A 23,596-nucleotide genomic window follows, 5' to 3' on the forward strand; every position below is an offset into this window, starting at 1 on the left:
TTAGCAATGCTTTCTTTTCAATACCTATACATCCTGATAGTCAATATTGGTTTGCATTTACATTTCGGAGTAAAAGGTATACGTATACTCGACTACCACAGGGATATTGTGAGAGCCCAACAATATTTGCACAAGAAATGGGTAGCAACCTGGCAGGGTTTACCCCACCGGGTGGTAGTCAAATTCTACTTTACATAGATGACATCTTGCTAGCAGCCCCCACCCAGCAACAGTGCAGGGAGGATACTGTAGCATTATTGAAATTTTTAGCAACACAAGGACACAAAGTAAACAAAAGTAAGTTACAACTTTGGAGAAAACAAGTTAGATACCTAGGATATGTAATATCCAATGAAGGTAGAATACTAGATGAGGAAAGAAAAACAGCAATCTTGCAAGCACCCAAACCAACAACCAAGAAAGAAATTATGTCTTTCTTAGGTACAACTAATTTTTGTCGGAGCTGGATACCAAATTATGCTTTGGAATCTGCTCCACTGACTGACTTGATATATAAGACACCAATGGCAGCACAAGATATCTTACAATGGACACCTGAAGCAGAAATGGCTTTCTGCAGGTTGAAGCAGTTGATAGCTTCTTCATTAGTTTTAGGACTTCCAAATTATCATAAATGATTCTTTCAGACCATAGATTGTAAGCAAGGATATATGACGCAACAACATGGGGATAAGCAATGCCCCATAGCCTATTATTCATCACAGTTAGATCCAGTAGCGCAATCTTTGCCTCACTGTGTACAAGCAGTAGTTGCAGCTGCAATGGCAGTACAGGCTTCGGCCTCAGTGGTATTATTCCACCCTCTCACATTGAGAGAGCCTCATGCAGTTGCAATAATTTTACTGCAAGAAAAAGTGGCATACCTTTCCCCTGCTAGACATCTTTCGTGTATGACTATACTGCTGAGCCAACCTCATATGACAACTGAACGATGTACGACATTGAATCCATCAACATTACTCCCAACTCCTGCGGATGGCACACCACACAGCTGCCTGCAGGAAATTGAACAGTTAGCTTTACCTAGACAAGATCTCACAGATATGCCCTTGGATAATGCCGAGGTGACATATTACGTGGACGGCTCATGCAGAAGGGGTCCTACAGGGAAGAATCTGGTAGGTTATGCAGTAGTTGCAGACACTGAAATTTTAGAAGCTCAATCCTTACCACACAACTTATCTGCACAAGCAGCAGAATTGATAGCTTTGACGAGGGCATGTACTTTAGCAAAACACAAGTGTGTGAACATATATACTGATAGTCAGTATGCTTTTTCTACAGTACATGTATTTGCATAACAATGGAAAAATAGAGGAATGATAACATCTAGTGGAAAACCTATTAATCATGCGCAATTTATTTTGGAATTATTAGAATCTATTCAGTTACCTACCAAAGTAGCTATTCGTAAATGTGTAGCTCATACGAAACAGCAGTATAAGATTTCAAAAGGCAATGCACGAGCTGATGCAGCTGCAAAGCAAGCAGCCTCAGACTCAGAAACTTTACTTTTAAATGAGGAATTACAACCCTCTGAGATTTTAGATTTAGACATGTTAAAAACAATGCAGACGCTTACTACAAAAGCAGACAAACAAAAATGGGTAAAACGAGGTGCAATTCTTGAGAATGGACTGTACATTTCCAAAGAAAGAAAACCGATATTGCCGTCTAATTTATTTAGATATGCAGCTTTGTTGAGCCATGGGAAGTGCCATGTCTCAACAGGGGGGGGGTGGTACAGTTAGTAAATCGAATATTCCAAACATATGGATACACAAACTACACAAAAAAATTTTGTGCAGCTTGTCATACTTGTAACAAGCATCATGCACAAGGAGCATTTAAAACCAAGCAAGGAAGTTTTCCTATACCACCGTATCCGTACCATATTATTTGTATGGATTTCATAGAATTGAATAAATGTGAAGGGAAAAAGTTTTGTTTAGTTATTGTAGACATGTTTTCCAAATGGGTAGAAGCTTTTCCAACCAAAAACCCGGATGCAGCAACAGTGGCGAAAGCCCTGATAAAAGAAGTAATCCCTAGATTTGGCATTCCGGAAAGGATTTATAGTGACAACAGCACACATTTCGTAAACCAGACAATCCACCAACTTGGGAGATTTTTTGGTATCTCCTTAAAGAACCATTGTGCTTACCACCCACAGTCAGCAGGACTGGTGGAAAGGTACAATGGTACCCTCAAAAGTAAGCTTAGGAAGCTAGTTGAGGAGACCCAAAAGAATTGGATACACTGTCTGCCTTTAGCACTGCTGAGTATGAGAACGGTTCCAAATGTAAAGGGTTTGACTCCCTTTGAAATGGTTTTTGGGAGAGCATATTATGTGCCTCAGTGGAAAGCTCTCATGCCTGCAGAGCAAGAGGCTGACAGTTCATTAGCTAGTTATATGAGGAAACTGTTAACAAATAAATCTGTTTTGCAGTTTAACTCTTTTTCAGATAAGGAACAGACCAGACCGGTGGAAGCAGTCTTGGCCCCTGGGACATGCGTTTGGCTGAAAGTGACGAAAAGGAAGAATTGGGTGAGTCCAAGGTGGGAGGGACCGTACCAGGTTCTGTTGGCAATGCCTACTGCAGTTAGAGTGGCCGAGAGGACGTCCTGGGTTCATTTGACACATTGTAAACTGGTAAAGAACTTTCAACTTGATAAAAACTTTGTGACTGATACACAACCAGACCGAGATGGCCAAAAACAAAGCGAATAGAAATTTAGAACAACCCCAGAGATGTTGCATAATCATTTTGTTGACTGTACATTTATTGACTGTAATTGTGACAATTTTCCTCTTGTTGTGGTTTATCCTACACACAACCACACAAGTGAAAGTGGGAAGGCGTGATGAAACGTCTATAGACTGGCATCCAAATTTTAACACATACCTCTAGCCATGAAACGTGTATATGCAGAGACTATGAACATTTCAAATTGCTGGGTTTGTACAGCTATACCAACAGCATATGGAGGACTGATAATGTCCGCTGTCCCTTTGGGGATAAATGAGACTTGGGAGAATTTACTTTTCGATACAGGAACTGTGAGATCACAGGACAAAATAGCTTTATTTTTACCTGTCACACAAAAAGGAATTGTATGTTTTTATAAAAATGATACCCTCCAGGTGAGCTGGAGCAATTGTAATATAACCATATCTTACCGATGTTATATTAAGAATGGTAATGGCAATACTTTTTGCAATACTAATTATGACTCGTATTTGAACTCATTGAAAACAACCATGAATGATATTTGCAAGAATCCAGTTTTGTTTAAACAATTGTCAGTTATAGATCAGAAAATGTTTCATGCAGGGCTGATGCGTATTAGTACTAAAGTAGAAAACTGTTATTTTATTTGTGGGAAAAAGGCATATAAATGGTTACCTGAGAATTGGTCCGGCAGTTGTTTTTTGGGTTATTTGGTTCCGGCAATAAGACATACTGCAGAATTACCTTTGGGTAAGATACGAAACATGAGAGAAGCAGCTCGAAAACCTGAAGGTCCAGTTGAAAAACCTGTGAATCCAGTTGGAAAGATCGAAGCTGGCTGGAAAGACCACAATTCAGTAAAAGACAAAAGCAAATTGACTCATATGGACTTGAGTGACAGTGTTATATCCTGGGCAGGAATATTCTCAGCCTACGGAGCAGTCAAATTGATTTGGGAGCTGAGGAAGTTGTTGAAACTTCTCGAAGTAATGAGTAATGCAACTTTTTCTGCCCTAGAACTGGTGACTGATGAACTGAATGCAATGAGAACTGTTGTGCTACAAAATCGAATGGCTCTTGACTTCACCCTAGCGGCGAGAGGTGGTACGTGCGCACTTATCAAAGAAGAATGCTGTGCGTACATACCAGATAACAGGCATGAAATCAATAATCACCTAGAGGTAATTCAGCAAGTATCAGCCATGACTGAACCAGGCCCAAACCCACTGATGGACTTTTTCCAGAATCTATTTGGGGGGTGGGGTCCCATCCTAATGAATATTCTGATTGCCATTTGTGTGGGTATACTCCTAATAGGAGCATGTGTTTGCTGTGGAATTCCCTGCATGAAAAGATTAATCAAAGATTTTATTGATGTATCTGTTACTGAAACTTTGTACCAAGATATTGAAATTGAAAAATTGATCTCAGATGACATTTTTCTGAAGTATAGATTGAATGACTCACCTAGCTGAAAATCCTAAGTGGAAAAGGTTAGGAGATGAAATGACACTATGCATACTTCAAAATAGAATAAAAAGTATTAATAGGGGGGAAAATGTTAGAAAAATGTGTATTTGAATATATGAGAAATGCTAGTTTAAAAGCAAAGTAGTATATAATGCATTTTATTCTATTAATCATATAACAGTAAGGATTAATTCATGTGTAAATGTAAGTAGTTTTGAAACTGCAGTGTGGCTTGAAGCAAAGCTGACCTTCGACCCTGGCAGAATGCTAGCTTATCAAGTTTTAATGTTTATGCTTTTCACAAGTGATTATCTGCTGGGTCAGGAAATTAAATGTGTGAAATAATGAAATATTCTGCTCTTTCCTGTTGGAATGATTTGGCCTTGTATATGTGTTATTGAGATAAGCACGCAGCTGGTAGGAAAGTATAACAGAGAACAAAGAAGATTATTAAAAGACTGAATCTGCTATTGTATTCGAACTGATATGAAACCTTGAAGAAGTAACTTTACAGAAAGACATTATGTCTGACCAGCTGGATAGCAAGGCCGTATTGTATCTAGAGGAAAAGTTTTTTTAAATATACAGCATCAACAGCTTTATGAATAGAAGACTGTAAGCTAAAGTGATGTAGATGCCCTGTGACATATCACGTCAGTAAGGTGGGCATAGCTTAAATGTTAAACCTATATAAAATTGTGTGCTTCCTGTTTCATGTCAGACAAAATTCTGTACTTGTACGTTTTTTGCCTCCTGGTGTACACTAGTAAACTTTTGAATCTGAACCTCCTGTGTATTGAATTCTTGATTTTATTTAACAACTTTGTATTCCACAATGATACAGTCTCCAGAGTACTAACATACCTACATTGCTTTTAAAATTATTAGGAGTAAAAAAATACCAAACTGTTTCTTTTGTTTCTGTTGTATACTTGAAATGTTAGAATATCATATTATTCTAATAGGTAATTATTCCTCAACAGAGAAAATAAAATATCTTAAATTTGTTTGTTTTTTTTCAGTCTAACGGTTTAAAATTTGTGAACATAAACTAACAAATGCTGTCCTCATATGTTACAGATTTCCTGTACAGATCTTGTATTATGTTAATATGAAACAGAAGAATGTATATTACCTACACATAATTTTCTTTCCCTTTTCTGTACCATTCCTTTTTCCAAGCCTCGAGGAACAACTGAGAAGCCATCTAACCTCCAAGCTGTACCATGTTTAGGAGTTCTGTAGTTGCTACTTTTTCCCCCCTCTCACCCTCCAAAGGACCCATCTTAATACTGGAAAAATGCAAAGCCCCTGTAATCACGGATGAGCAAGTAAAGACCGCACTCTCAAAAGCCAAGAACACAGCATCCATGGGACCAGACAACATCCCAGGCTGCGTACTGCACAAACTACCGAACAAACTAGCACCCCACCTAAGTACCATGTTCAATCATAGCCTCACCTCAGGCTATGTGCCTACTGAATGGCACACAGTGACAGTTATCCCACTCCACAAAGGGGGTGCCACCACGGACCCCATAAACTACCGCCCCATTAGCCTGACGAGCCTGGCCTGCAAGGCCATGAAACATATAATCTTGGAGCTTATAAACAAAGACATAGGTAACCTCCAAACCCTGGACCCACTCAGTTTGGGTTTGTAAAAGGTAGATCATATCTACTAAATCTGACTGACTTCTTTGAAGCAGTCACCAGAGCAGTAGACGAGGGCAAAGTAGTGCACACAGCCTATCTTGACCTCGACAAGGCTTTTGATACCATCCCCAACTCTGGAATTATAGATAAACTCACTATACTAGGCATAAATCCCTATGTCACAAGATGGGTGGCCAACTGACAGAACCCACACAGTAAAAGTAGCCGACTCCAAGTCCGACTTCAGACCAGTGACAAGTGGAGTACCACAGGGTTCGATCCTGAGTCCTCTCCTGTTCGCATCTACTTCTCTGAAGTGTAGGCCAACACAGAAGGTCTTTGGCTAACAAAATTTGCAGCTGACTGCAAACTGGGAGCCATAATAGAATCACCTATTGATGTAGACATTCTACAAAAGGGCCTCACAGAGACAGATGGTTGGTGTCGAAGTCATGGCCTCAAGCTCAATGCCAAGAAGTGCATTATCATCCACTTGGGGAAAAACTCAGTATCCATGAGCTACCATATAGGTGACAGCTCACTAAACACTGAAAGTGTGATAAGATACCTTGGGACACAGGTGGACAGTAGTCTTTCCTTCGATGACCACATCGCCACAGTAGTCAGGAAATCCTTCTACGTGGTACACCTCATCACAAAAGGGTTCTCCTCTAGAAAAAAGGGGGTCATTGTTCCTCTCTACTCATCCCTCATCAGACTCATTATAGAATACAATGCCCTGTTTGGCATGTATCTCACAAGACACCTATAACAATTGGAAAGGCCACAGAAATACCTCACTAAGAGGATTACCAGCTTCAAACAGATGCCATACGCAGACTGTCTCAAAAAACTCCAGCTGTACTCCATCACATATTGCCTACTCAGAGGCGATCTCTGCCTGACATACAAAGCTATGTCAAAACCAGAGCTGTTGGACATGCTACACAACGAAATCCCAATCTCTCCGAACCACACACTCCAGGGACCTAAACCTTATCACCACAATAAACAGAACATGCTGGAGGAATAGATTCCTATCCCAGAGACTTCCCATACTCTGGAACAAACTAGCCATTCATGTCAAGCAAAGCTCCTCATTGGCCCTCTAAGAAAAATCTTGGCAACTGGATGGGAAATAGAAAATTCACCCCGGAGATCACTTCTGTGGCACTGCTCGACAAGGACACAGGAAAATAACTTTCTTGGGTGGCGAAAGCCAGGGAACCTTTTTGGCTAGGCTTATATAGGCCCCAGGGCTGATAGCCTAGTACCTACCTATGAACCTAGACTACTTACTGGTTTAACATTTGTTTTTATGCATCTTCTTGCTTACATTTCCCTTTAAGTGGACAAGACAAGTAAGCCAATGGACAATGTCACATATATTATCAAATTTCTGGATTTAAAATCTACTGTTTTCTGCCAGATCATTCTGAACAATGTTTTGTTTAATGCGGTCGAAATAAATCTCACCATCACTTGTAAATAATGTAAAATTTAGCATAAAATGCATCCTATATTTGCCCATCACAAACAGTTACAGGTTGACATTAAATACTTCACTGTCTTGCATAACTAATTACAAAATAAGTTGATAGTTAAGGAATTCTTTATTATAAACTGCAACATTTTTCTTTCCCAATCCTAACAGACAATTTCAGCAGGTAATGGCTAAAAAAAAAAAAAAAAAAAAAAAAAAAAAAGAATTATTCTAGAAGATTTTACAGAATAATGAAAGTTTGTAAGGCATATTAGCTCTTACCCCAGATCCACAGTATCGCCCACGTCGAGGGCCTGAAGAATCAAGGCCATTGAAAAGCTCAATGAAGTCATAACTGCAGTCTGCTTCTTCTTCCAACTCAAATGTCTGAAAGATTAGCTCTACAGAATAACCTTTATCTGCAACTATCAGCCACTGGCAGTCCACTTGCCCAGGGTAGTTGTTGTCTCCAAACTGAGCATGGGAGTATAAATCCTGAGGTTTTGCTTCAGCTTTCAGTCTGCCACCGCATTCTACAATCATAAAAGAAAAATAATCAGAAAAAAAAATTGAAACAATACCTACTAACTTAAAAAAAAATCAATGATGGTCCACATCATTAGCTAATAACAAACTATATCTTCCTTTCTACTTTGAAGCAGCTTTATTGTCAAAAATACTCAAATTGCACAGTCAAGCTTCCTTTATAAAGAGGGTAGTCCAACATGTTGTTTCAGCAAAAGGCTGTTCCTTCAAGAGTAGCAAGAAGATTGTAAGAACAAAATATATTATATTGTAATGCAACATACTTCCTTGAACAGAAAGTCTGAAAAAAGAGACATGATATGAAAACTTCATATGTGGTTTACTGTGTTACAAAATAATATATGTGTGTGTGCATGTTGACTTATTGAGATGTATAAGCATGAAAACATGTGATCGACACTGGCATTTTATAATTTAACTTATTGAAAAACCCAAAACTTTGTAGGAAAAAATATATCACAAAAGTAAGACAAGTTCCCTTTTGTGATTGCTTATACAAAACATTACCACTAAATTCTGACATATTTTGTCCCCTGCACTACCCTAATAATGCATGTTAAATCTAACCCTACACCTTACCTTAGAAAAAGCCCTTTCCATAACACTACCATTACAGAAGACACTTAGACACTCTACATACAGCAGTACACATGCACAACACTAATCTATCCTCTTCCCTAGTGCTTACTGTAAGCCTAACCCATAAACATTCACAGACAACCTCCTATTCCTAATGCTGAAACTTTTGGTATACTCAAAAGTTTTGGCAGTAAAACCACAAACCCACACTTATCTTACCCACAGCCACACATGCAAACAAATCTTCCTTCTTTCCTCTTCACCACGCAATGAATTTTTTGAGCACTTGACTGAAGGTGAACTAATGATTTAACAGAGTGAAGTGTGTGTTATAGTTGTATGTATATAAACACACACACACATTTACTTGTTTTAAGTTTATCGGTTCAAATAATCAGTCCCGTAGACCATTAATAGCCTAGCCACTGCAAGTCTCATTATTTGCTCCTTCTATCAATAGGGGCAAAAAGGAGACAGCCCAGTGTAACTTTCATGATCCAAAACCACTCAAGATTTGTTTTAAAGAAAGATGAGTTGGTATATTGTTTGACATGAATTGGAAACTAATTCCATAGTTACTAAAACAAAGAGTGAGAATATCACACAGAAAAACCAATCAGTAAAAACTAAATGAAAACTCCAGCCAAACTAGAACTTCCACTGAGAGACCTCTCAAACCTCTTGTATCAGAGGGACATGGGATATATGAAAATGACCGTTATGAACATCAGGTTGTATCAGAGGCACATGGGATATATGTAAATGACCCTTATGAACATCAGGTGTTTAAGCTATATGGTGACTGAAACACCTGATGTTCATAAGGGTCATTTGCATATATCCCATCTCCCTCTGATACAAGAGGTTTGAGAGGTCACTCAGTGGAAGTTCTAGCTTGGCTGGCGTTTTCATTTAACTTCACAGTTATGGGATCAGTTGAGAGATATCTATCTCAACAATAGGTTTTGTTAATGTTTCAATGTAGATTAAGTTCCTATGAGTGGGTGTTGCTGGTATTTCTGGTTTTAGGATATATAAAAAGTGAAGCAAGATTTGGTCCTTTGTAGTATTAAAGGGTAAGTAATGGGCCCCACGCAGAAGTCTAGTAAGAGATGGAAGAATCAGTTACTCAAAGTAACTTAAGGAGGACATTCCTGAGATTTTCTTTCTTAGAAATTATTCCGGGGGGATTTAAGTTGGGCAATATGCTCAGAGAGGTACATGCTAAAGGGGACATTATAGTCTATTATGGTCCTGATTAGGAAGGAGCAGAGGGGGACAATAAATTTGTTGATCTGGACAATATGCCTTTAATAATTATTTCTGCTATTCTATTTCTTAACAATATTTGATACATGGAGCTCAAATGAGAGCTCTGGTCCACAAATCTGCCTTAGTATCTGATAATGAAATTAACTTTTAGGGGATATTATCAATGTAGGTGCAGGAGTGATCATATTTCCCAGACAGTGTTATTATTACTTTTCTTTTTCCATAAAACTTTTGATTGTGGTACTGATGCCAGGAACAAGTATAGTTTAGACCTCCTTTCAGGATATGGATATCAGTTGTGGAGTTTATGATAGCATAAAGTTTGAAGTCATAAGTAATCGTTGTAAGCCAGAGATAGTTAATGCTGACGTCAACCTGGCCACTAGGGGAGTATATAGGTGTTCCCAACATAGGACCTTGTGGAATGCCACTGGTGGCAAGTCTTTTAGAAGAAAGTGAGTCAACAGCCATCACTGTATGGGGTCTGTCTGTGGGCCATATAAGGGTTACTTGTGCAAATGATCTTATTTATAATACCAGCATGTGAGACAGTGAGAAAGGCCTTTGCTGCATCAAGATATGAGGTGAGCATTGACTGAACATTACCCAGTGCTTTAGTTCCTGTCTCACAGATGTCCAACAGGCTCAGCAAACAGGGCCTGCCCTTCACAAAGCAGAACTGATTGTGTAAAGGTATTGCAGGCTGTCTGTGTCATTTTATGAGTCCATTACAACATGTTTTATTACTTTACATATATTTGTAAAGCTAATAGGTTTATAGTTTCCTACGTCAGTGACAGGATCACCTTTGTGTAGGGGTCCTACTACAGCTATTCTCGAAGCCTGGGACATGCATCCACTGGAAAAGATGAAGTTAAAAAGATTATGACAGGACCAATGTGTGTGCTTGGTACTGAAAAGGAAACAACCCGGTGTGTTATTAGGCCTCATGGAGCTAATGTTTTTGATTTTGTAGGGAATTTTAGAAATTGTGAGAACATTTTGTAAAACATAGGGACAAGTTTGAAATGGAGGTAACCAGAGGTGAGAGTAAGGTGAATATGGAAATACATTTTTCTATGAGAATATTGGTGAAGTCATATGGATCACAAAATGTAGTGCCATTACAGAACAGTTCAGTGAAGCATTGGGTATCACTTCCAAAATTCTTAACACAGTTAAAGTCCTTATGATTATCTGTGGAGGTATGATTATCCGTGGAGGAAATGGCAGCATTCTGTTCATATCTGGCTTTGTAGGATTTGATTTTTCTTGAGTCCTCTGAAGATCTTTTTCAGATTATTCTTAGGAAGAGGAGTGTTTCTTTTTCTTTTACTGCAGATTTTGTTGATAGTAGGATTCCACAATACAGGTTTATTTTTAAATTAACCATAAAGTACTTCTAATGCAGAGACACAAATGCCTCAATGCAGGAATTCAGACTGCGGTAAAAATCTTTAGTGTAAGCAGATGCTTCAGGTGCTGGGTGTCCTGCAAGATAAAGATCTTTTAAATTTCATTAGGTTACCTGAAAGTACTAGATAAGTCTTACAGAAATCTCTGAATACAATAGGACTGGTGGTCGTAGTACTGTGTTGGGTTCTCGGGGAAATGTAATGGCCTAGTTGTCTGATTTAAGCATGGAAGGGGAGATATTAAATGAGGAGAACACAGGTATTCTATTAGAGGATGAGGTAAAAAAAAATGGAGCCGCTAGTAGGAGCTGACATTATCTAGACTAATCAGTAAAAACAAATGAAAACTCCAGCAAAGCTAGATCTTCCACTGAGTGACCTCCCAAATCTCTTGTATCAGAGGCACATGGGTATTATATGCAAATAACCCTTATGAACATCAGGTGTTTCAGCTAATTGGCGATTCTGAATGCCATGACTTTTTCGTCGTTTTAATGGACAATTTCAGGCCAATAAAGCCAAACCCCACTAGCTGTGGATATGCATATTTCGGCCTTGTTATGACCTCGTCAGCACAGCACAAGCAGAGTATTTGACTAAGCATTAGAAACACAGGGCTGTTATACCCAGCTGATGTCTATTATCATTAGGGTCACTGCAAAAATATCCCAAACAGCAAACTAAAACAATAAGTGAGAAGGTCACTGAAAAACCAATCAGTAAAAACAAAATGAAAACTCCCAGCAAAGCTAGATCTTCCACTGAGTGACCTCCCAAACCTCTTGTATCAGAGGCATATGGGATATATGCAAATGACCCTTATGAACATCAGGTGTTTCAGGTAATTGGTGATTCTGAATGCCCATGACTTGTTTTATTGTTTTAATAGACAATTTCAGGCCAATAAAGTCAACCCCCACTAGCTGTGGATATGCACATTTCGGCCTTATTATGACCTCATCAGCACAGCACAGCACAGCACAAGCAGAGCGTTTGACTAAGCATAAGAAACATGGGGCTGTTATACCCAGCTGATGTCCATTATCATTAGGGTCACTGCAAAAATATCCCAAACAACAAACTAAAACAATAAATGAGAAGGTCACTGAAAAACCAATCAGTAAAAACAAAATGAAAACTCCAGCAAAGCTCATTTGTAAAGGGTTGAAGGTTGGGTGTCAGGCTGGCACCTTGTAAAAATCTACTGCCAATCATTAGCGGACCAGAGTTCTGCAGTGGCGACCCCTAACTGGGAAAAGCCAAAAGAAGAACCATGGATCCCTTTGGTATAGCACCTACAGCCACTATGGACTGGGGGTTAGCAATATCCTCTGCAGCAGCTGGGGTCCCCTCAATGGGCAAGGGAGAGAGACTCTTGTCAGTCCTAGGACAGAGAACAGGCTTCCCTGTTTTGTCAGAATATTCTGCCCATCGGTGGGGAACCTGTTGAGAGCCATTAATAACACTGTTAGCCCCATTTTTCATGCAAAAAAAAAAAAACAGAAAATTAAACATGCGTCTCCACATCCTCAAATTTCCTTTGACAGGAGTAGTTGACTTAGTCTGGCTCACGGTTTAAATTCAGGCTACTGATCCTTCTTATAAAGTAGTTTCTGGTAAAAGAAAAAGTGATAACTCTTTTCCTGAAGAAACTGAAGATTCTGAATCTGGGCAGGAAGATGAAGGGACAGATACAAAGTTTTCTCCTCAAATTACTGATTCAGACTCAGAGGAGAGCTGTTTCTGAATCTTGATGTGTGTGTGGGGGGTGTCTTTCTCTGAGACTCTTTCCAGAATGTGCCAGTGTTTTCACTGGGAGAACAATGAGGTTTCTCAATCCCTCAGAAAATACTATGAGCTGCTACAGAAGGAATTTCCATAACCTTCACCCATTCCTGTAATTTTGGAGGATGTGTGCGTTGCTGCCTGCAATTTTCTTGATAGCAAGCCTTTCCTAAAAAGGCAGATATGATGTATAAAGTTCTTCAATCTTACATATTTCTTCCAGGGTTATGGCCACTGATGCTGTTTTATTTTATTTATTTATTTGACATTTGTTGACTGGGAAAGTCCACTGGGTCAGAGATTCATTGTCATTGGAGGCCTGGGGGGAAAAGCACCACATAACATTTCAAGTTTAGAAAAATAAATCTACATATACATTTAAAAAAACAGAGACAATTTGTACAATAAGAAGTTAAACAATGACACAATTAATGCCTAGCACATTGACAGAGATCAATTCAAAAAGGTCAAAATATATGGTGTACAGTCAAGTACAATATGAGGATTGACAGTCCGATTTACTTACGATTACAAAGAGGTAGAAAAAGAAGACGTAGAATTAGACAATAAGCATGTGTGTTAACACAAAGACAAGTAGACTGTGGCTATTAAGACACAAAGACTTAAGCTCATAGGCAAATATCTTGACCATTAAGTGAACCTCTACTGGAAGTAGGGGTCTAAGAAAAGAAGACAAAAGTAGTACTGATCATTGAAATCACCACACCCAGTGACTACAGTGTCTTGCGTACAGAGACACAAGGTCATAAAATATAAGAATCTGCAGGCAGAAATGAGAGCATTGTGGAAGAAAGATACCCACACATAGTAGTAAGAGCAATGGGTCTTATAAAAAGAATCTGCACTTGTATTTAGATATGCTACCAATACATGTAACTCCATACCAACTGCAGAAAGAATTATTACTGGGCACACAGCGGGTGCTGCGAAGAGCACTTTTGGCTGACATCAAAGATTGAAATAAAACTAATTTCATGAACTTTAACTGTACTTTGACTTAGGAATGGGGCCCATTCCCATCATGGTACTGGAAACCCAAAAGATTTGGAGAAATTAAGACCGAGAGAAGTACAGTGATAGAAATAGCAGCATTGAGTGCTTGAGTGCGAACACATGCAATTAGTTTACACTAGCAACAGAAAGGAAACACTGATGGAGTTCGGGACACTGGATTTACATGAAATGATGGTGGTTTTGAATTATTTAAACAGGTACAGATACAGCTGTTAAGGTAGTGGGACTTCAGTTTAGCTTTGAAGGTATTTATGGAGTCTAGCTGAGTGATGAAGGAAGGTAGATTGCTCCAGAGCTTAGTAATCTTATAAGAATATAGGCTCTGACGGCTCTCTTGTTGGTTTTGGACATACTTAAAAGGTGCTTGTTTGTGAAGCGTAGGTTGCAGGTTGGGATATAAGTTTGTAGGATAGGTTGGAGTGATGGGCAGTTATTAGGTTTGTAAATGAGTTTATGGGCAACAGTAAGTTGTGTGTAGTGTACGTAGTGAGGGAAATCAAGCCAGTTTAATTCAGAGATGGCTTGACAGTGATGTTATCTGCTAGTCATTTCTGAGGCAACCTTTGCTATTTTGTAGTAGCAAGATTCTAGTTTATTGTTCAGTGATGTATAAAGATTTGTGAAGATGGGACTTCCTTAGAGGAGGAAGGAATAAGTTGAGTGTTGGCAAGCTGGCAAGCTTTAGTTCGATAGGTTTGTCTAAGTAAAGTTTGTGATGGTAGAGTTTATCTAGTTTAAAGTGTTTTTTTTTTATTGTAGTCAAAACATGGTGTTTAATGGTGAGTTTGTTGACGATTGTTATTCCTAGTAGTTCTGCTGTTTTAACTTGTTAAATTACTGCGTTGTTTTGAGAAAGAATTTTGAAGTCAGTGCATAGAACTTTTGATGAAAATAATAGGAGCTTAGATTTTTTGGGGTTCAGTAATAACTGGGCACTAGTTAGCCATGCTTCTATGGATGTGGAGGCTGTTTGTGTAATCTTTTGTAGGTTGGATAAGTTACTGGAGGTGGAGATTATGGTGGCGTCATCGGCATACTGGACAAGGGTACTTTGTCGGGATGCTTTGCAGAGATCATTTATGAATATATTAAACAGAAGTGGTCCTAAAATTGAACCTTGGGGAACTCCTGTATTGTTTTCAAGGTGGTTTGAGAATTTATTTTGCCATTTGACAGCTTGTTTCCTTGTTTTCAGGTAGTTAGAAAACCAAGTTAATGTATCTGGGGAGCAGCCTATAGTTTCTAGTTTTTGCAATAATTTGGTGTGTGATACTGTATCAAAAGTCATGGATAGATCCAATTGGATCAAAGAGGTAAAAAGGCCCGCATCCAGGGCTTTAAAAACAGTATCTGTGAATGATAGTAGGGTTGTAGTGGTGCTGTGTGCTGGCCAAAATCCATGTTGGGTATCTGCAAGTAGGTTGTGGTTTAAGAGATGCTTTAAAAATTGGGCATGTATACATTTCTCTAGGATTTTAGATAATGATGAGAGAATAGAAATAGGTTGATAGTTTGAGAGATCAAAGGTTGCCATCTTTATGTAGTACAGTGATAATGGATTTTTTTCCACAGTTGGGGGCATATGACTCTGTGATGGAGCAATTTATAAGTATACTAACAGGATAGGCAACTATGGTGGCTCTGAGTTATAGAAATTCTGGAGGTAGATTATATGTAGAGAGGGAGCAGGGTCTTAGTTTTTTTATGAGTTTAAGTGCTAGTGAGGTTTGCACTGGTTGGAGAGAAAATGATGGCACAGAAGGAACACTGTTGAGTTTATCTGTTGGGTTACTTGGGGGAGAGCTGATGTTTTCCTGGGTGGGGTTTATAGCGGCTTGGGAAGTATTGTAGTTGGGGTTAGCTGTTGAAGAGGAGTTTTTGAGTAGGTTTTGAATGGTATTGATAAAGTGCGAGCTGAACATTTGGGCAACTTGCTGTGGGTCATTATCTGGTGAAGGAGATGGGTTTTGCAAGGTTCCAGGTTTAGTTAGGGTTGAGACAGGTTTCCAGAACTTTTTTGGATTGTTACTTTGATTGGATAACTGTATTGAGAAATAGTTTTTCTTATCATTTATAACCATTTTTTTGTTTTGTTACGGAGTGGTTTGTAGTTAAGTTCATGTATTGGGTCCTTATTTATTTGCCGTTATTTCCAGACTCTCTCTGTAAATAGGAGGGATTATCTGGTTCCTTTAGTTAGCCAAGGAACATGGTTATTTTTTATTCATTTTGTATGTATAGGGGCTAGGCTATTGAGTGCATCAAGGAAGACTTTATTGAAGTTGTTCACAGGATCATCTAAAGGAACTGTTTTCAAGGGGGACCAGTTGTGGGGATTTTAGGGAATTTAAGAAAGTATCAAGGATGAAATGACTAAGATTTATTGATGTTCCAAAAGAGTGATCTTTAGAAATATGCAAGTGGCTTCAATGAGTAAAATCTGGCCAGTGATCACTTAATGTGTTGAGGAGGGTTCCACTACTGCAGAAACTGACTGAATAAGTTACAAAGATCCAGTCTATGGTAGATTCTGTTTGGAGGGTAGGGGAGCAAGTAGGACTTGTAATTAGCTGTGTAAAGCTGTGCAGGTGGGGTATCGGAGGTTAAGCTCTGCCAGTATATATTGGTGTCACCGAGAATTGTACTTTCATAGGAGATATTGTGTTTTACCCAAGATAGAAAGTCTTCTACAATTGGTATATTGTGTCCAGGGGGAATACAGAGTACAATGATACATATTTTCTTATTTATATTTATGTGAAAGGATGTTTGTTAGTAGTTCTAAGTTGCGAAAAGAGAGAATTTTTTTAAAGGGTTAATTGTAAAACAGTTACTGCATATCAGTGCTACGTCACCACCTTTTTTATGGAGTCTGTCATTACGAAGCATGGTGTAACCTGGTTGGATAATTTCATTATCAGCTATGTGAGGTTTCAGCCAGGTTGAGGAGGTTTGCCTGGCTGTGTTTCTCAGAAACTTCCAGATGACATCAAAAATGATATTTTAAAATTTCCTATGGTTGGAAATTTAGTTTTTGGTCCCTCTGATGGAAAGGTGGTTAAAGGGATAAGCTGATACAGGGAATCTCTAAGATTTTTCAGATCTCCTTTTCCAACTTTTCTAAGGGATTCTGTAACCCCCTCATCCAATTCTGGCAAAATAAATAAAATAAAATAAAAATTCTCAACATAATGCAAGTAAACAGACTCTGTTTGGGGTTCCAAAAATAATTCTGGAACCTCCCAAAATCATGGACAGTCCTGCAAGTCAGAAAGACTATTTAAGAGACCTTATTTCCCCCTTCCCACCCTGGCAGCCCCATTGTCCTTCCAGAAAGTCTGAATCTCCACTTTTCTTTATGTCAGCTGACAGTTTCAGACAAATGGGTTCTGAAGATCATTTATCAAGATTATAGATGGCAGTGGGAGGAAATTCCTCCTTTCCAGGGATAATCTCTCATCCACCAGATCAGACTCTTATTTCCACCTGTCCTTCATCACGTGCTGTCCCAGGGTGAGATACAACCAGTTCCTCTTTCCCAGTTTGTGAAAGGTTTTCATTCAGGGATATTTTAGTGTCAAAAAAAGAAAATGCTTGGAGACCAGTTTTGGATTCTTCTTCCCTAAACCTGTTTGTGATAGCGCCCACATTAAAAATTATGTCACTTCACAACATAGTGCCCAAATTAAAAACCTAGTACCTCTTCTCATTCAAGTTTCTTGGTAACAGTAGATTTAAAAAATGCTTATCATCATATCCACATTCATCCAGACTTCAGAAGTTTCTTAAGGTTTTGTGTGTCTGGAATATATTATCAGTTCTCTGCCTTACCATTTGGAATACCCACTGCACCAACAGTGTTCACAAAACATCTAGCTCCAGTAACAGCTCATTGCAGGCTGCAGGGTATTCACATTTTTCCATATTTAGATGACTTGCTTATCTTTGAAGAGTCTTTTTCAAAGTGTCAGGAACCTCTCACTTGAATGAGAGATCTCTTACACAAACTGAGATTACAAGGGAATATTCACAAGTTTTCTTTGACTCTTTCACATAGGATTGTGTTCCTGAGTTGTCCGCTAGATGCCTCACTTCAAAGAGCTTTTCTTCCACAGGAAAACTAGGTCTTTATCGTGGATCAGTTTCTATGGTTTTCCACTCAGACTTCAGTTGCTGAGAGGTAATACCTCAGGATTTTGTCTAATGGCATCTATGATTCTTATGATAACCCTTGGCAAGACTTCACATAAGAAAGAAGTAATGCTATCTGAAGTCTCTTTGGTCCCAGCACCAACATCCTTTGTCTTTTAAAATCCCAGTACTGGGTTTGTCCAAAGAGAAATCACTAGATGGAGACAGCAAATATCCTTAAATTCAGGTCTCTCGCCTGCCCTAGTTGAAAACCAGTCACTCTCCACAAATGCCTCAGATTTATTTGGGGAGCATATTTAGGAGGGAATAAAAGTACAAAGTGTGTGGGACACCAAGGTCAGATGCAAGCACATAAATATGAAAGAGATGATTGCCCTGATCAAGGGACTCCACTCTTTGAATCATCTTTGGTCCCCCCGGACCTCTTCAAGTTGTTACAGATAATATCACATTGGTACATCAAGAAGCAAGGGGGAACCAGGTTGAATGTCCCTTTGTGGACTAGCCATAGTAGCCTGGGGTATAGCTTTTTCACACCATTCAACTCTACAGGCATCTTGCATACCATCAGAGCAAAACTGTGCAGCCAACACGCTTAGCAGGACCAGGACAGATTGTTATGAATGAAAATTGAATCATAGCATCTTCCAAGGACTGATTCATAGGTGTTTACTAGGCTAAAAACCACAAGGGCCTTTTTAAGCCTAGCCATGCATCCCAAGTCTCTGCTATGTTCTGGTAACCTTAATAAGTGTAAGCAGGGGCTTTGGAGATGAAATTTCTACAAGCAAGGGCCTGGAAGATGAACCATTTATAGGCTGCCTCTGTCTATTAGAGACACAAGTGTTAAACCAGGGATGAATTTCCTGTTGTCCATCTAGTTGTCCAAGGTGCAATTGAATTGGGCTAGGGAGAAACTCTGCTTCACATGGATGGAAAGCCTGTTCCAGAAACGAGGTAGTCTCTGGAATACATGCCTGTCTCTCCAGCAGGTCCTATTTATATCACAGCCAAGGTTTAAGTCTTTAGAATGGGTAATTATTGTGCTATTTGTTTTGTGGATATACAGGAGTTCCATCATAGTGGGGTCTGACAATGCCCTGTATACTAAAAGGGACATTGTACTCAGTGCTAGGTCTGATGAATGCTCGATACAGTGTAACAATGACTTCCTTCGACCTAGATGCCATACCTTTGTTTATAAGTTGTGCAACATAAAATGATGTCCTCACTACTGTAGACAAATGATGGTTAAAAGATTACTGTCTGTGTGTGTCCTTAAGTCCCTGACTACATAGCCAGCTCTAATGGGTACGTTATCAATATGATAGTTAGCAGGGGTGGATGGCTTCCCAAAGGATACTATTATGCATTTCTTGGCATTTAGTTTTATTCATGGCTCTGACACCAGTTTGTCTGTGTCAGCTCTTCCTGGAGAACATTTGTGTCAGTGTGGGATTCAATAACAGCTCCTAATTTGCAATCATCTGCAAATTTAGTCAGCCAGAGACCACTGATATTGGCCTTGACTTCAAAGAAGTAAATGCCAAAAAGGAGCAGTCCAAGGACCAATCCCTAAAGGACTCAACTTATGACTTACCTCTTTGTAGAGGTGGAATCACCAATTTTGAGTTCCTGGGTCCTGTCTGTGAGCTAGTTGGCTATCCACTGGGTGACATATAGATTGCCCCTAATATCTTGAGTTATCTACAATGCCAGAGTGGGGTATTGTGTCAAATGCCTTGGCCAGGTCAAGACAGGCAATGTGAACCCCCCCCCCCATCTATTGCTTTGGTGACCTTCTCAAAGAAGTCCACCAGGTTGAGTAGGCATGACCAGCCCTTGACGAAACTAAACTGGTTTGGGTGCAGTGACTAGAGGTTTACTACATCATTACTGATAATTTCCATGATAATTCTTTCCATGGATTTGCATATATGACTAGTCAAACTTACTGGTTTGTAGTTTCCAGGGTCTGTAGATGGTCCACCTTTGTGCAGAGGGATGACTGTTGCTGGTCTCCATTCATGAGGCACAAAGACTGCTTGGAGACTACAGTTAAATAGCAATTCCAGAGGGCCTGATTAGTCACTATGTAAACCACTATAAAACATGAAAGGATAAAGAAGGATTTGCGAAAAAATGAAACATTTATGTAGTCACCACTTACAATTTGTTAAGTGAGAAGATTGTGAACGTTATAAAGTATTATTGGGGCTTTCTATTTAAATTTAAGGAATTTGTTAATAATTTGCACAGGATCCCTATATGTTCTCTTTCAACAGAGAAAGGAATATAAAATGTGTTAATAATTTGCGTAGGATCTCTATGTTCTCTTTCCATAGAGAAAGGTGTATAAGAGATAGGATAGTGCATAGTAAATTTTTAACCCCTATTACTAAAATAAATAGTGGGCACATTCCATTGTGGTAAATGTATTATTTATAAATTTATAAAATAAAAAAACACTGACAGAGTGCAAATACAGTTACTATTAAAGCAGAAAAGCACTCGGACAGCCGTTTATGCCCAGAACACCTTTAATAGCACAGCACAGCACAGAAAGGAAATAACGCTGAACACCTTACCTCCAAGGGGCTAGTATATTTGGCCTATGTGGAAGATGTAAGGGTTTTTATGTAGGGAAGATGGAAAGGTGCTTAAAAAGGAGAATATATGAGCATGGTTACAATATTAAAAAGGGCAACAAAAGGAATGCTTTGTATAAGTACAAACAAACATGTAAGGAGGCTACATTTTCATTTTTTGTGCTAGAAGAAGTTCAAATGGATGTCAGAGGGGGACCTAGGCACACCCAAATAGAATATCAAGAAGTATATTGGCAGTTTGTCCTGGAGGCGAACAAATGGCCAGGGCTTAATGAGATTGTCTTCCTTGTACCCGTATTGAAATTAAGAGCGGACAAATTATAGGTTTTTTAAGTAATTTCCTTGATTAATTGTGAATGAAAAGTTTTTTACATATATGTCCATTTTTAACAGAATTGTCCCTCATAAACAAATGGTTTTAAATAAATAACAAATGATTTTAACATTTTAGTATATTTGTGTTTGAGGGCGGCCACGGTGGTGCAGTGGTTAGCATTGCTGCCTCACAGCAAGAGGTTCTCCGGTTCGATCCTCGGCTGGGGTGCCTTCTGTGCGGAGTCTGCATGTCCTCCCTGTGGTCGCGTGGGTTTCCTCTGGGTGCTCCGGTTTCCTCCCACATCCCAAAGACATGCTGCAGGTGGATTGGACACTCTAAATTGGCCCTAGGTGTGCGTGTGAGTGTGCCTTCTGTGGAAGGTTGGGCGCCGGGCTGGCAACTCGACACCGTAAAACTCCACTGCCATTCAATGTGCGGACAAGGCGATCCGCTGTGGCGACCCCTAACCGGGAAAAAGCCGAAAGAAGAAGAAGAAGAAGTATATTTGTGTTTGACTATTCCATGTTTTCAGACTGTTTGAGTTCATTTATTGACTTGGTACACTTTGAATTATTTAATGTAATAAACGTTTTGGAAACTAGATGGCAGCAAAGCATTGTCTTTTAGCATTTGTCCACCTTTTTAAATATACTAGGTATTTTACCAAGTTATTAATTGTTTAGTTAATATAATATTCATCATTTATTGTTTTAGGAAACAGGGGTTATTAGGCTTTTTAATAGGCATATACTTGTAGGATGAGTAGTGCGTCTAACAGCATTTTAATTCACACCTGAAGAAGCGTAGTTTATCTACGTGAAAGCGCTTGTGTTTTTATGGAACAATAAAAGACGTTTTATTCATCTGGCTCTTCCATGTGGTGACTCCAGTTTGGATCTATTATCTACAGCATTTTAATTCAGTAGTACTGCGGTGGTGGTGCTGCGGTAGCGTTGTTGCCTCACAGTTAGACGTTGCCCGTTCGATTCTCAGTTAGAGCGTCTTCTGTGTGGCGACATGCGTGAATGGGCATTCCTTCATTGAAGGTTGTGCGTTAGACCCAGCAAGCCAGCAGGAAAAAAATCTACTGCCAATCATTAGCGGACCGGAGTTCCGCTGTGGCGACCCCTAACCGGGAAAAGCCGAAAGACACAACAACATAAGTTATTCGTTTTATTTGTTTTTGTGTTTAATGAATTAATTATGCTTAATTGTTTAATGTACTGCTTTATTAATGAATTGCCAGTTGTTAAAATGGGGGGAAGTGATGTATGTAATTATTCTGATAAAGTCTTGGACGAAAACGTACTGTGAGGTGTTCAGCGTTACTTCCTTTCTGTGCTGTGCTATTAAAGGTGCTCTGGGCGTAAACGGCTGTCCGAGTACTTTTCTGCATTTATAAATTTATAGTTAGGGTCTCTAATAGAATTAATGGGCTGTATTTTAGGATGAATAGTACATTTTGTTGTGGAATAGAATGTATCTGTGTATGCTTTGCAATGCCCCTGTAATATGTTTTATGTTGGGGAAAGCAAGAGGGCTTTCAAGTTGAGACTGCAAGAGCATGTGAGAGATACAAAAAATGGGAAACTTGAAAGCCCTCTTGCAATGCACTTTAAACAGTACCATAATAGGGAGCCAGAGGACTTCAGGGTACAATTTTAGAAAAAAATTGTTCAACGAAATAATAATACAGAAGTTAAGAAAAAACTTTTGTATAAAGAGACTAATTATTCTTAAGTATGGTACTTGATCCCTGCTGGTATAAATTTGGAGTGTAACTGGAAGCATTTAATTTAATTAGATAATGAATAATTATTTAATAGGTGCAATCATGTGTTTATGAAAAATATATAAAAGGTTTGAATCTTCTGGTGTGATTTTAACTCATTTGAAGACATTTTGCCAAGGCGCTTCAGGTGTTTTAAAAAAATTGTCTGCAGTTCTTTCAGGTGCTGGTTTTTGGCCTGATAGGTCAGGTTTCATGCTACTTAGAAGGCATCCTGGGATATTATCTGGGCCAACTGATGTAGTGTTCTTGGGCTTAGACAGCATTAAGGACCTGTTCCCTAGAGATAGCAGGGGGAGTTCTATTTGATGGTACTTCCCGAGGGAAGGTTGAAGGTTGGGAGAATGTGGTAAAGTTGGAGCAGAATTTATAAGCCAGTAGGTTTGCTATATTTTCTGGCTCAGTATAGGTGGCTCCATTTACAATGAGCTCTGCACAGAACTGTGTATTGCCTTTAAGGTTGTGGACATAGCTAAAGAATGCCTTGTGGTTGCCCTTGGTCTGGGAGGCCAAATACACACAAAATTTGGTTTTGGGAAACTATCAGTCCTCTTGAGCTGCTTGTTTAGTTTGATGAGAGTGCTTTTATCTGGCTGGGTGCTGAGCCTCCTAATTTTTGCCATGATTTTCTTCCTTCTGTTATATAGCCTATTAATTTTGTGATTCCACCAGGGTGGCTTGTGTTTTGAGTTAGTTCTGTACTACTTCCTGCTGGGTACAACTGCCTATATGCAGC

General features: G+C 39.1%; 1 protein-coding gene across 1 annotated transcript in view; it reads right to left on the reverse strand.

The window, feature by feature from the left end:
- The window catches only part of TLL1 (tolloid like 1), a 1,749,881-nt gene that overhangs the window by 17,906 nt on the left and 1,708,379 nt on the right, over window positions 1–23,596 (reverse strand). The window contains exon 18 of the mRNA XM_044063452.1: window positions 7,645–7,895. Within this exon, the coding sequence (XP_043919387.1) occupies window positions 7,645–7,895 (251 nt within the window). The remainder of the gene's footprint in view (window positions 1–7,644; window positions 7,896–23,596) is intronic.

This window comes from Protopterus annectens, chromosome 2.part1, assembly GCF_019279795.1.
Source record: "Protopterus annectens isolate FY-2018-M chromosome 2.part1, PAN1.0, whole genome shotgun sequence".
NCBI classification, from domain to species: Eukaryota; Metazoa; Chordata; order Ceratodontiformes; family Protopteridae; genus Protopterus; species Protopterus annectens.